Source organism: Falco punctatus (assembly GCF_963210335.1).
Source record: "Falco punctatus genome assembly, chromosome: 9".
NCBI classification, from domain to species: Eukaryota; Metazoa; Chordata; class Aves; order Falconiformes; family Falconidae; genus Falco; species Falco punctatus.
In genome coordinates this window covers 5,601,847-5,616,588 of record NC_137589.1, presented here as the reverse complement: position 1 = coordinate 5,616,588, position 14,742 = coordinate 5,601,847, and the positions used below count along the sequence as shown (strand labels likewise).

General features: G+C 39.9%; 1 protein-coding gene across 9 annotated transcripts in view; it reads left to right on the top strand.

Moving 5' to 3' along the window:
- Window positions 1-14,742, top strand: part of TACC2 (transforming acidic coiled-coil containing protein 2) — a 146,099-nt gene that overhangs the window by 104,213 nt on the left and 27,144 nt on the right. For all 9 annotated transcript variants that reach the window (XM_080401488.1, XM_080401487.1, XM_080401490.1 and 6 more), the window contains 3 exons: window positions 5,250-6,567; window positions 11,454-11,514; window positions 12,560-12,767. In XM_080401488.1, coding sequence (XP_080257614.1) covers window positions 5,250-6,567; window positions 11,454-11,514; window positions 12,560-12,767 — 1,587 coding nt within the window. The remainder of the gene's footprint in view (window positions 1-5,249; window positions 6,568-11,453; window positions 11,515-12,559; window positions 12,768-14,742) is intronic.

Genomic DNA, 14,742 nt, shown 5'->3' with positions numbered 1-14,742 from the left:
GCCAGCTCCTGGTGGGGTAAAACCTGCTGCATGGCTCGAGTCCATCAGCAGTAGAGCAGAAGAGGGGAGTCAGTCAGCAGGCGAGTCTGGAGGGCGAGTAGTGACAGAGCTGTATGGAAACTACCTGCGAACCCCAGAAAGTGTCACTAATGAGCCCTTCCGTTCCTCCTTAAATACTGTTGTGCGGAGCATGGGTTTTACTCTCAAGGTAAATAACTTTGAGGCTGCTTTTTATTTTTTTAGTAATATTATTTTGGTAGTATTTTAAATTATTGTTGCGTGCTCATCAGCTTCTCTTAACACCATCCTTTTGTCCTTGTTCCAGCCCCCTGAGCACCATAAAGTGCCCCAAGCCCTTTCTTCCGAATACTCCCTGTTTCTGGCCAGGAATTCCTGCCCAGGCAGGGGCCTTTCCTCTTCCCCCCACCCTCCACCTTCCCCAATTGATTAGTGAATTCAGATTATATACACAGGGGAGATGTGGGAGCTGGATGCATTACAGCCCACTGATCAGGACGGGGGACTGATATTCAGGTCCTTCTTGTGCCGGGGAAATCGAGGTCACGCTTTCCAGCAGAGAGATGATGACCCACCCAGACAAAAACAAACTGAATTTTTGGTATGGAAAACATTCTTCTTCAGTGTTTTTGCTTTTGAAGCCTGGCAGGGAAAAATTGAAAATAAACTATATATACAAAGTTTTCTCCCAGAATGAGAGCAGGATTTTTACAGAATTTTTTTTTGGAAAGCACTACTAATTGATTTCCTAACTTCAAAGGCTTCTCATAACAAGCAGGAACTTGAAATACAGTGTTTCAAAATTTCTAATATTAGGTAATTCCAATTCCTATATGCTTTCAACAAAGTGTACTCTTCTCCCAAGTTATTTTCTTGTAACAGAGTATGTGGGGTGCATGCTGTATGCGTTTTCCAAGAGTTTGTTTGCTTTTCTCTAGAAAACAGAACTAAAATTTAATTTCTTCTGTATTTGCTGTATTAGATCTTGTTAAATTTTGTTTCTAAGCCTTTCAAAATAGTGTTTCATTCTGTTTCCAGCTCAGCAGTGTTATGGCTTATTTTCAACCTGTTCAGTTTCGCTTTGTTTTAGAGATACTTCAACAAAGAAGAAAGTGCTCAGCTGTCCTAGTGCACAGTGCAGCTCCACCACTAGAAGAATGAGTTATAATTTAAGGACAAAAATATTTTAAAATAGCTAGAAGTACTTCATATGTTCTAACTCCTTAATATATTTTCATTATTTATTAAGATATAGTTCAAATTCAGATTCAGTAAGCTCATAGCTTGGTGCAGCTATTTCTTTTTCTTTAAAATATCTTTAAAACAAATCTGAAGTTCTGTAGGTTTTGGAAATGTTTCTTTTTGTGAATGCATCCTGGGAAAGCATACTACCTGTGCTGTGGTACGGGGTACCCAGGGTGCTGCACCCTGTCCCACTGGTACCGCAGTGCTCAGAGGCGGTGTAAGGCACAGAAAGGCTCCACAGGTGAGGAAGAGATCGGTGGTACTGCATCAAAATGAAACAGTTCTGCCCTTGCCTTGCCTACTTGTACAACTACTGCCACTGAGTTTCTTAATTTCTTTCCTAAGGCTGTAAAAAAACGTAAATCCTAATACCCATCCTGGTCTGAATCTGAGTGCCTCCTATCCTTTCATATTCATTATAAAGCAGTGGTTGCAATTTCATTAAATTTGGTGTCAGTGGACAGTTTGGACCACATGCCTGGGATTTGTTAGTGTTCAGGTCATTTATGGATCTTTATTTAAAGAAGGCTGAGTTAAGTGAGGTATGTATCTACCTCACTGTTCTTGTGGGACATCGAAGCTTTACTAGGATCTGAAGTGCCATCAAAATCTTGGTATTTTGTAATGTACAAAAAAAGATTTCTGCAGTTGACTAGAAAAGCTTTCTGATATTTTTTTTTTATTCCTTTTATTGATACTAACAACGAAAATCTGTTTTGTTTATTGATGCAAACAGCCTCATAATATCTTTCTAGCAACTTTTGCTTCTGCCATAATAGGTGACAGGTGAAAATGCCAAGCAATAAACATGTCACAGAACTCTCATGGAGAAGGCTTATCACCTCAATACAAGAAGCCTGGGGGTTTTTGTTGCTGGTTTTGGTTTTCAGACATGTTTTTCATGTTTTTCTGAAATCAAAGGAATTTACTTGTGGAAGGAACAGAACTTGGACCTTCTTTTTAGTGAATGAAATGGGAGGGGGTTTTCAGGGATTGCCTCTTTTTTATGGCAATGTAAGTTTCCTGCTATCACTCCTGTTCTTGGAATGCTTTATAAAACTTAGTGTCTACCTATGGGCAGCTCTTACCAAGATAAATTGTGGGCGAATGTCAGTGCCAATAAAAGGTGTAAACCTTATTTAAAACATTGTGCTGGCTTCTGTCTAGGGCAAGTCCTGCCTTAATTTTCATAGCTTGTGTTGTAGTTCCTTTGCAGTCAAATTGCATTTTAATGAAATACCGTAATTGGTAATACTTATTTGCTTAATTCTGTAATGTAAAAGGACAAATGGTACTGCTTTCCACATAGGCTGTCAATGTCAGGAAAGAATGGTCTTCATATCTCTTTTGTAGTAATAAAGCCATGCTGGTTTGTGATTGTGAGTACTGTTCATACCTTCCTTTCCAGCATTTCTGCTGTTACTAGCATTGAGCCAATTCTGTTGTAGTGCCAGAAGAGTCTAACAGCAGCATTTCACTTCTACCAAAAGCGATGTTTTCTGATACAGTTTCACATATTGTTTCATAAAGAAACAATAAAAATATCACATCAGCCAGTCGAATGACACTCTGCAGAAATCTATAAGTAAAGGATTTGACTAGGAGAAAGTTGTGAAATAAGCAATTGAAGAATATTAAAGCTCTGCATTATGTGGAACACAGCAAATTTGAATACTGTTTTGCTTTGAGTAGTTGGAAAGCTTTGTACACTCTCTTTGCTGCTGTGATGCATCCCTAACCTCAGCTCTACCGTGCCTGTTATTTACAGTCCAAGTCCTGCAGGGCATTGGTTTATTTTATTTTATTTAAATGCGTGTTAGTACTGACTTTGAACAAGGGACCTCAATCCTGTTGAGGCCTCTGGTGCATGCTGGAATGAAAACAGTGCGTAATTGCAGATGACTTCTTGTTCAAATCCCTCTTTCATTTCATGCTGACCTACATTTGTACTTGGCTGACATACTAGAGCTACGCCAGTGTTTATTGTAACGTATTCCTGATAAGTGTCTTCCATTCCCATTTCTGTGTATAGATTAGTCTAATGCTGGAATTTTATGGCATTCTTTGAGTCCCCTTAGCAGAAGTCCCATCAGCGTCAGAAAGTGAAGTGTGTGTGAGGTGAGCACCAGCTTGGCTGGCAAATCAAGTCTAATTAATGACCTCCCAGCCAGGCTGAAACCAAGCCCAACCCAGTGGAGATTAAGGAGAAAAATAAACTGTCTTGAAGTCCTGCCATGTTATTAGCATTAATTTAGCAGAAAAACACATTAAAATATTATTTTAAATGGTGTAACTTAGTAAACTTTCGCAGTCTTAAAAGACAAACTGTGTAGCTGTCATTCTCTGGGAATATGTGGTGCCACTCTAAGGTGGCACCTTAAATCCTTTCTGTCCATAAGTAACAATTCTTGTAATCTCTGTGCAGACATATGACTTCCTCTGAAACAAAGGAAAAATGTTTTTTTCTGTTCTTAATTCGTTCATGGCTTCTGACTAAAAGTAATTATGATTGTCTGTATTGCTTTTATCAACAACATTAATGAACGTTAGGTGGGCAAAATGGGAATTACTTCGCAAACCATGTCAGGGTTGTAATGAAAAAGATGTGTAGAAATGTCTCTGAAACTATTTAAGGATGAGCAAAGCATTCATTTTTGTTTGACTGTTTTTCTTTATAATCGTGTAATTAAAAAAAAAAAAAAAAAGACAACACGAAGAGTGCTGTGTTGCTTCAATAGGAAGCACTGGGGCGTTTTTCTCCAGTACATACAGTGAGAGCTCAGAGCAGCTGGCTTACCCCAGCTTGAACTGTGAGCTGGAGAGATTTCACAGACCTCCGGTACCCTGGTGGGGACACACACACGTAGGCAGAGGTGACTGTGTGACATTCAGATAAGAAGCATTACAATAACAGCAGGAACAAACCATATTTGGGATTTGTAAAACATTTGAGTAATCAACTTTAATGAGCTGGAAGGCAGCAAGGGCCATCATCTTAATCCATTCTTAACTATCTATTTTCTGGTTTTTTTGATGTGCACTGTATCTTTTTCTACTTTGTCCCATGTAGTTATTATATCCCAAGTCAGGAGACTTCTAGAAATCATTTTAAGGTTCTATTCAATATGCAAATCTTTGATTGCAATGAAAAGCTGCTCAGATGAACAGTTTTAGTGCATGATCCTCTCTATCAAATCTTCTTTTCATCAGTGAGTTAGAACTACACTTGGAGAAATCTGTTTTAAATATCTATGGGGAGCTTCTAGTGGTCCTTTTAAAGGAAAATTTTCAATTGACAATGTTAGTTTGGTTCTCTAATTGACTGATTTTTTTACCTTTACCATAATTTGTTTAATATGAAATTCACAGTGATTCATGTCTCATTATAAACTTGGAATTATGAGGACAAAGTAAGTGTATTGACTGCTTGGGGCAGATAGAGGAGTGGCATTGATGGGCTGTGGAGATGTTCCCATGTTCCTCTGGGAAAACTGGCAAAAATAGCACATGGGAAACAAAACTTAAGATCCACATGTAGTAGCTGAAGTACCAGTCAATTGCCAGGGTATTAACTGCATAAGACCTCTGACACAATTCTGCAAACTCTTTGTAATAGTAGAAAACAGGAGTAATAAAGTGGTGTTCAGTTTCTCTGGTGTTTGGCATATTTAGCATGTTTTGGTAATATCTACCCCTTTAACTAAGAGGTGCTCCAGAGGCTATTGCAAATACGTATTTTGTGTTTTCATGAAACTTGCCTTGAATCCTTTTCTGGGGAGAACAGAACTATTTTTTCCTTTAATCTAGTTCATGTATTGGAAATGTCGCTTTGGTTTCTATGTCCTTTAATCATTGCTTAGCCCATCTGTATGATTTTAACCCTGGGGTTTTTTATCACTTGTAACATTAGATCATATTAAAACTTATTAAGCTCCAGTTTTAAGAATGTGTTTAAAATTCACTGAGTTTTCTGTTTGTTCCCACAGGATTATGTCCAGAAGCTGTACCTGTAACTGATGTGTCACACAGCGAATCGGTTGAAGAAAGCCCTTTCCGTCCCCCTTCCCATTCTTTTTCCACTGTCTTCGACGAGGACAAGCCAATAGCCAGCAGTGGAACTTACAACTTGGACTTCGATAATATTGAGCTGGTTGATTCTCTCCATGCCTTAGGACCGAGCTCTCCAGAATCGAAGAATCGTGACCCCAAAGCAAATGTTCGAAGAAAATCTACTGATTCAGTCCCAGTTTCCAAATCTACATTGTCTCGCTCTCTTAGCTTGCAAGCTAGTGATTTTGATGGAGCATCTTATCTTGGCAACAGTGAGACATTAGCGCCAGCAGCAGATGTGTATGGTACTGGTTCAAGTAGTGCTTCTAGTACCCTTAAAAGAACAAAGAAATCCAGACCAGCTTCCTTAAAGAAGAAGCAGTCAGCCAAAAAATCTCTGGATGCTCCACTGGTAAAGGAAACGCCACAAGAACCGTCTGACCTTGGCCAAGCAGCTTGTGCCCCAGGTGAGGATAAAACAGCATCTGAAGTAAAGGCTGACTCAGAAAAGCCTGAATGTACCGAACCTTCTAAAATCTCTGCTGAGAAACAGGAGGCCCCACCTGTGCCTAAAGGATCCTACCCTTTGGATCCAGACAGTTTTGAAGGGATTAGTGCATTTAGCGCTGAAGGCAGCAAAGTACAAAACTCTCCCCCTGCCAATAAGAAAACCCTACCTCTTACAACGGCACCGGAGGCTGGGGAGGTGACTCCGCCTGACACTGGAGGACAAGAAGACCCTCCAGTCAAAGGCATCGCGGTGAGGCTGGAGTTTGATTATTCTGAAGAAAAAGGGGCGAGTGAAGACCAGCAGGAGAGTACTCCTCCCAAAAAAGCAGGTAAAAAGCCTGGTGCTAAAATGCCACTACGGAGGCCAAAGACTAAAAAGTCAGTGGAAAAGCTTGACAATGCTCCAACCACACCAACCAAGTCACCCACTGATCCAAACGAAATCCCTATCACAAAAGGCTCTTACACTTTTGATATTGACAAGTGGGATGATCCCAATTTTAACCCGTTCTCATCTAGTACAAAAATGCAAGAATCTCCCAAACTGCCTCAACAAACCTACAGTTTTGAGCCAGATATGTGTGAGGACTCTATTGACCCTTTCAAGTCTTCTTCAAAGATAGCCAGCTCGCCCTCTAAATCTCCAGCTTCCTTTGAGATACCAGCCAGTGCCAATGAAACAAACGGAACTGAAGTAGACAACCTGAACAAACCTGCAAAAAAGAAGAAGACGCCACTAAAAACGTAAGTTAAAGGGCACAGATGTTTCTAGATGAGAGGCGGCACATTCCTACCCCTTAGCACAGTTACACCCAGTTTATATTTGAATAGGGAAAGGAAGATGACGTTGAGTATTAGTAGCCACACGACCGGACTCATGCTGGGGGTCTCTGTGTTCTCTCCCTCAACCAGTTTCCCCAGTAGCTTGATGTTTCCAGGCCAAAGGGGAGAAACAGGGCTACATCAAGCCAGATCAGGCCACTGGTCTGGCAACTGGATTGTTGAAGTCTTGGGGCTCAGTGTAACTTTGAATCTGATTAAGTGCAAATTTTAGCGATTTTGTGCCAAATTTTCTGTGACCTCATCTTGGGAATTTGATACTGTTTAAGATGATCAAAGTATTCAGACCAGTAAAGACCATTTTATGAATCACAGATTTTGAGAGTGGGATGTGAAATAGTAAGGGAATGACAAATCTCGTATTGCACACAGCAGGAAGATGGTTTTATCCAGTGATTTATGGTATTTAAAAGAAAATTACTTGAAACAGAAGAGTGCAGTACTGAAACATATTTTTCTTTAAATACAAGACTAAAAAATGTGAGAATTTTCCTTTCTGTGAAAGAGGTTACAATTCTGCAGAAGGGATTAAACCTCTAGACTACTACACATTGGGGAAATACCCAGCTTTTAGGCACAGTTGAGAAATTGCAGGATAAATTTGGTAGCTTGTTGTATTTAGATATTTGGTTAAAAACTTTAAACGGCTAGTTGCATTGATTCCATGGTTAACTTGCTGGTGTGCATGTTGCCTTATCTGTTCAGACATGGCTATTTTAAGTAGGTAATCAGTAAGTTTGTATCCGATTTATCTGAAATTGATATCCTGTGTGTATCTATAAGAAATTGTCTCAGTGCATGTCCCTTTATGGTTTAAACGTTTCAGCTAGCTAACAAAAATATGACTGAAAAATTTAAAAAGCCTGGCAATTTGAAGATGACATGGTTAATGTAAAACAGTACAAAAGATGACCTCCCTTACAGAGTGAGATGGAGATAATTCAGTTCTTGCTGAGCAACCTGCTGCCCTCAGGGTTAGAATTCACATCCTTTGCCAGGTTTGAGGAAGCTTGTGCCATTTTTTTCTTTTTAGAGGCATTTCTGACTTACGGAAAGTATAGACAGACAACTGTGTAGTTGTTTTTTAAGGAAGAGCCTGTTATTTCTGATGTTGCTTTTTTTTTTTTTTTTTTTGAGATATGTCTGAAATTTAGTGGAAAATAAAATGGGAATTAAGTTAAGGTAAGCTGACATGTACTCCAGTGCCTGCAGTCCAAACTGGTCCAGTCCAAACCAAGAAGATGCAGAAGTCTGGCTGCAAGAGAGGAACAATTTGAATCTTACTGAGAAAGTGCAATGGGAGAGAAGGGAATTTTAATGTCAGCAGACCCTCAAGACTGATGTTTGCAGCCAGCCAGAGTCTCCTTGTGGCTTCTCTAGCTGCAGTGGAGTTGACAGACCCCCACTATAAACTTCTTGGGTCCACACCTCTGCTATGAATATGAGAATGAATTCCAAATCGTTATAGGGGCAGCATGAGTTTGCAAAGTTTGCTAAACCACGTTCATCCCTGGGGAAATCCATTGTGGGAAGGCCCTGTCCTACAGTCAGTCACAAAGTTCACTGATGGTCTTTATCATGGTGGAAGAAGTGAAACTAGCCTAGAGCAGGGCTTAGAGGTCCTTAGGTCGGGAGGTTTGCAGGAATTCCCAGCCCTTGCTTGGGACTGCTTTCACTGCCGTGTGTTATGTGTCAGCTTGCTGCAGCCCCATAACCTACTTTTGCAAGTGGTTTCTAACAAAGAAGAGAATCTGCATATTAATACACTGTGCAGCCTGCAGCCATAATATTTTCTAGAAGAAAATTAGCCTGAGGCTTGTTGGAGGATGCCCGGGGAAGCAGTGGCTTTATTTGTCTCTTCCTGTCTGTGGTCTCTCTCCTCCATGAAAAGGGCTCTCGGCATGACTCCTCCATGAGGTCCAGTGCAGGAGAACCCCTTGCTGGGCAGGGAGATGGGGTGTAGGACCCTCCTTAGCAATGCTCCCAGTGGTGGGACAGGAGGGAGAAGCCAGTGCAAAGTGCTTCAGCTCCAAGGGGCAGAAAGGAGGGTGCTTGAATTAGGAAATGATACTGTAATATACCAGGACTTTTTTTAATTAATGGACAGTTTTGCAAAGCCAGGAGTTTTTATTAGCACTGTTGAAGCATGCAGAAATAAAACTCTTACAGACCAGTTTGAAAATGTGTTCCTCCTACAGAAAGACAGCAATTTCTAGGTTAGGTGTAAGAGAGGTGAAGAAGCCAGGCATGAGTTTAAGCCATCGCTAAGCTTGTACTACTTTGAATCTGTGCCATATGGTAGTTCTTACCTGGGTTAAATCAATAAAAATAGCCAGCATTTATTCTTGAATGAAACCTGCAGCAGTCTTAAGTGTTGACCTCCATGTGAAAAGATGAGAGATGTCAGCTCGAAGCAAATTACTCTCTGGTTGTATATGGAAATGCTGAGCTGTTTTGAGAGAGATCGTATTGCTCAGATGATGCTGAACAAAGAGCAGCTGATGCCTCTCAAGTGCCTGCTTATAGTCACAAGTAAAAACAGGTGCCTGTGCAGGCATTGCTCTCGAAACTGTTAGGTGACTGGGGACTGTGTTCAGAAATGCAAGGTGCCAGCTTTCAGGAGCATTGCATGTTAAAACAGCCAAGCAGAAGCTGCCAAACTTATGAATAGATGGAAATTTTTCTTATCCTTAATTGTTTGGCAAGGTTTGCTTCTGATTTTGGGGTAATCAATTTGTTCTGTCGAGCACAAAGTTAGGTTTCAGCGAGAGGCAAAGTAGATGAGATTTAAAGAAATGTCATTTTCTCTCTTGATTTAGGTAAATGATTTGTAATGGTCAAGTAGCTTTTTCTGAACTGTTGTAACACATCAGCAGACATGACCAAACCTTGCATAACCGTGCTCTTGTCATTCAAGAGCATTTCAAAATCCCATGTAATAACAAATACTGTGTTTTGAAAAGAAAGCAGGTGGCTACCATCAGGGAAGGCAAGGACAGTTAGTGTGTTGAAAGGAACTTAACTCAGAGGTGTCAGCTTTGAAAAATGTGTTTTGTAAGATGAAAGCATGTCAGAAGTATAACATTGAATTTTAAAACATTGAAGGACTTGATGAATATTTTTTTTTCTCCCCATGTATTTTGCAATAAAAAGTATGGGTTAACATTATGCAGGTAGAAAATATGCATGATCAGTTTGCCATAACACATTAACATTAACAGAGTATTTGTAGGTTTATCTTTTTTGTCAGTTCCTTCTGTCTGTCTCTCTTTTTCTTTGTCTTATTTGTCTTAGGATGGTAGAAGATGTGATGTCTGTATGTTCTCTGTTGTAAGTAATTCTCAGCTAACAGCTCAACTTTCCTCTTTGATTTATGGGCTTTTTAATTTTACTGATTTATTTTGCAGCATGATCAGTTATTATTCAGCATGAAGCTTTTATGTTAACTATTTCACTTCACTGGCACATATGAAAACTGTTTTAAGTAAGATGCCTGACTGGGAATGAGTTTGAGGAATCTATTGCCTCATTATCTGTTTGCCTATCAAAGAAGATCCTCTTTTAAAAACTATATAGATTTTGTATCCTTGAGCTAAAATACGGAAGTTGTATTTCAGCCATTGTACAATCAGTCTTTTGTAAATAAATTCTTTCTCCTTAAAGGAATAAGTTATCCTAATTACTTCTAACATTATGACTAGATAATTAGTAGCATCAAACACACCAATATTCAGCTGTCCAATTTATTTTCCCCTCTGGATGTGGTATTGATTTACCCTCTGCTGATTGAAACCCACCATTGTAATTTCTAGTGTTGATCTTGCCATCATTGATCAGGGATGAGCTGGTGAGCAGTAATTTTTGCCACTGCATCTCAGTTCAAACATTAAGTCTTTATCAGTGAGTTTGCTGTGATATTTTTCTCCCTTTTCTAGTTAGTGAATAAATGTCATTGAATAACTCTGGCAATATGCATCAAGAAAACAGGTAGATAATTAGTTTATTTCTTGTTTAGAAAATATTTTTAAACAATAGCGACTAAACATAAAAGCAACATTCATAATTATACACCGAGACATAATTATCTTCTTCATTCCTTTTGCCTGATTGAAAGCTGTGGGGTTTTGAAGGGCTACAGTGTCCGTGCTCCCAGTCTGCACTGTGAGAACCCTGGGGAACTGGAAGCAGAATTGCCATATTTGTTGTATTTGTTTTTAAAAGGGTCTGTTGTGCACATTTGTAATGATAGAGCTTTGTTCTGGCCTCTTGGGGAACAGCATCTGCCTCAGCAGCTTTTATGTAGTTCATCCAAACATACCAAAGTGGTTTTTTTTTTAATTTATTTATGGGGTCATTGGAGCTTACTGCCCAAGTTGATCACAGTTTTAATTCTCAGGTAAAGATGTGTTTTAGACCTAATTTTCATATGGGAAACGGAAACAGACAGAAGCTGAATCATTTTCTTAAGGCCACTGAAGATGTCTGTGGTGGAGCAACGATTTGAATTGCAATCGAGCAGCAGTTCTGTTCTGTAAATGTGTCAGTAGTTAGCATGAAAAATATGGCAATCCCGCTTTTCTCAGCTTTTGGGGAGTCAAGGCCTGTTCCACGTGCATGACAAGATTATGTACCTATGGCATGTTTCTCTGTGGTGCTGCTGCCTAATGGATGGGATTTTAAAGCGGACCGGCTTACAGAGGTTGCATTGTCTGTGGCTGTCTCTTGCTAAGTGTGAAATGACCTGATTCTTGCTGGGATTACCATATTAACTATTTTAACTTTATTTTCAGTGATACATTTAGGGTGAAAAAATCACCAAAAAGATCCCCATTATCTGATCCTCCTTCTCAGGTAAAGTACTGCCTTATTTTGGTGCATGTAATTTGTGTTCTTGTAGGGGCAAAAAGGGAAATTTTATTTATTTAATCGTAGAATTGTACGTTTAATAATAAAGAGGTTTTTGTAAGCAATATAAGCATATTGTTGTCCAGGTATCGCGCACTGGGCTATAATCATAAGATAGTAACCTTTTGGTCTCTAGAAGTGTGTATACAACATCTGTTAGATCCGGTATTTGCTGTGGAAATTCCAGTTAGACTATTAGTAAATGTACTGTGGAAGGCCCTATGTTACGATGGAGCGACGATATGAACAAATCTCTTCAGTCAGTTGTCTGGAAAACTAGACTTAACTATTCACCCTGGATTTTTTAGATTAGAAAGCAAGAAACTAAATACATCGAATTGGTGGGCTGGAAGGGAAATAGAAAATAAAACAAGTGGGCTGACCTACGAAGAACATGTGCTTGGATGGTTTTATTCATTGTTGTAAACTGCTGGCAGGTGGTTTTCTTGGAAGAGAAGTTAGCAAAAGCTGTTCTGCCTACAAAGGCCTAACTGCTTTGATGTGGCACAGCTCCTTCCATGCTGCTGTTCATTCCTGTTATCCATCCTACCCTTTTATGTGTGCTGCTGGACAGCATAGAAGTTAAGGAAGGGTTCGTGACCTCGCAGACCTACAGAGGTTTTTGCTCCTATGAGGGAAGCCTAAAAAGTCAGGTTTGGTAGTCAAAGACTTTGGTCATGGGTGATGTGTTCCACTTACGTCAAGTGCCTAACATTTAAACGGCTCTGGATTTCCTTTCTTCCTTATTATCGAGGTAGCTTTGCAATATGAGTGTTTATCACTGAAGAGTTTAGTTATCCTGGGAGAACTCACTGCTCGTAGAGTCCTAGATGAAGTACTTCAGTATTTTTCATTAAGTATTTTATACGGAACTGTGGCAAAGAGTGCAGAATTAAAAAGATTACTTCGGTTGTGCAGAGGAATTCAGAGCCTAAACTATTTGATGTGTTAATGAAAGATAATAGAATTAATTTGCACTCGTTTTCTGCAGGATCCGACTCCACTGCCTACTCCAGAAACACCTCCCGTCATATCCACGGTGGTTCATGCGACAGATGAGGAGAAACTAGCGTCTTCAGTGACCAGTCAGAAATGGACCTGCATGACTGTGGACCTGAACACGGATAAGCAGGATTACCCACAACCGTCTGATCTATCCACGTTTGTTAACGAGACAAAGTTCAGCTCTCCTACAGAGGGTATGGTTTGTAAGGGACTGTCTGCAATCAGCTAATGTTACGTTTATTGAGAGGGGGGGGTTGGTTTGTTGGAGGATGTTGGTGTATACTTTGCTGAATGCAAACTGTATTATTTGGGAACCCTACAACATTAGGCTCTTTGGTGCAGCCCGGGGAACTTGGCAGTTTGGGGGAGCTGAATGTAAGACCCCAATAGCCCAACCTCAAGTTTTCAAGAAAGAGCAGAGAAGAAACTTAGCAGAAAATGAAAGGGGCCTTCAGAGAAAGGCTTTTGCTTCCTTTGTATGGTTAATTGTAGACATGCTGTGTTCTTCTGTGCTTGCTACTACCTGTTTTATCAGTGCCTTCATGGGAGACTCAGGTCTGATACTGCTCTCGGTTAAGTGTTTGGGATCCAGAGCCACTGAACTGGAGATTTTGCCCGAGCCTGTTCCACTAACCTGAATGGGAGAAGGTCCCAGGTTAAAATTCTGCTCCAAGTTTTTGTATTGCGTGAAGACTGTTAATGTGCCATCTCTCCCCCAGGTTCCTAGGATCCGGATATCTTTATGCATAACGATGTGCAGGATATCCCCTGTGTAGGATAGTTGCCATTCACATGCCAGATAAAATTTCCTTCTAGATCAGCTTATTAAGGTTTTTCCCATCATACCTTCCTATAAGCAGTTGTGAGCTAAAGCTGGAAGTTTCTGTTACAAGAACTGTCATTCCAGATCTGTGAAATGTGCAAGAGACAAAATGTAGAAAATGTGTGTGTGGCCTTCCTTGGTGTTCCCAGAGGGAATGCTGCTTTGCAACATCTGCTCCGAGAGCAGATTTTCAGCTTTGTGGGTGGGAAGAATGTATGAGTTTAACTCAGCTTAAACTTTTTCTTCCTTGGCAGAATTTTTTTTTCCCCCCCTAACCTTTCAGTCTACCATTAAAGCCACTTTATGCCATTTTAGACTGGGTCTGAGGAGTCTTTTGCCTAATTAAAAACTAATTAAGAACTGCTAAGCTTTTAGGTCAGATGTGTTTGACATTAAAAGGCATGAATAATCACACTGGTTTTAATGAAACTGCATATGTTCATATGCACGTGCTTGTGGGTTCGTGTGGCCTGGGCTCTTTGGAAATCTATTGAGTCTCTGTACAGATAAGTATGTCAGTCTGGATAAATCCATTTGGTATTACTGTCAAATTATAAAATTCAGGCATCAGCTTTGCCTAATTTGAGTTTTAAAAAAACAACTTAACAGAAATACTTTTTAGAAAATAAGTTCCCCGAGTCTGGGAAAATGGAAATTATATGGAAGGAAATGGAACAAAAAAGTAGTGAGAGATACACTAAAGCAATCATTTTAGCTATCAAAGTGAGCAGAAGAAAGTGAGCAAAGCTCCTAATTAAATGCTAATTGTCGTCTCATGTGTGCTGAATGGTATAGTCGAAGTTTCAGATTTCATGCTAATTATAATCAACAATGCTTCCGCTTTTCAGATCTCTTAAAAATAATATATATTTTTTCCCTTGACAGTCTTGGTCCTGTGGCGCTGAGACATTTTTGAGTAATTCCAGGGCTGTCTCTCAGTGCGAATATTTTTACCCTCCCAGACACTAGTATGAGTGTTTTCCTGTAACCTAACACGGCTTTTGTACAGATACAGCCCAGCTACTGAGTCAGCCAGTACATCCCGCTCTCATCTGTTGCATGCGCTGCCTATAACTGCTGCCATTTTCGTGTTGCACAGACCAGGAATAAGCAGTAATTTATAGCAGAAAATTCTGCAGCTATTTGTAGGAGGAGTTGGAGGACATCGCTTAGTAAGTCTGTTGTATGTATTTATAAAAGATAATGATCTTACTCCATGGGATATCCTGGGCATTTGTAATTTTGAATATATAGAGATAACCAGAGCCTAAGGTTTTGGAGGGGAGAAGATGTCTTAGAGGAGATACCTAGGAGAGGACATAGCGTCTAATTATGCTGGAAACTTC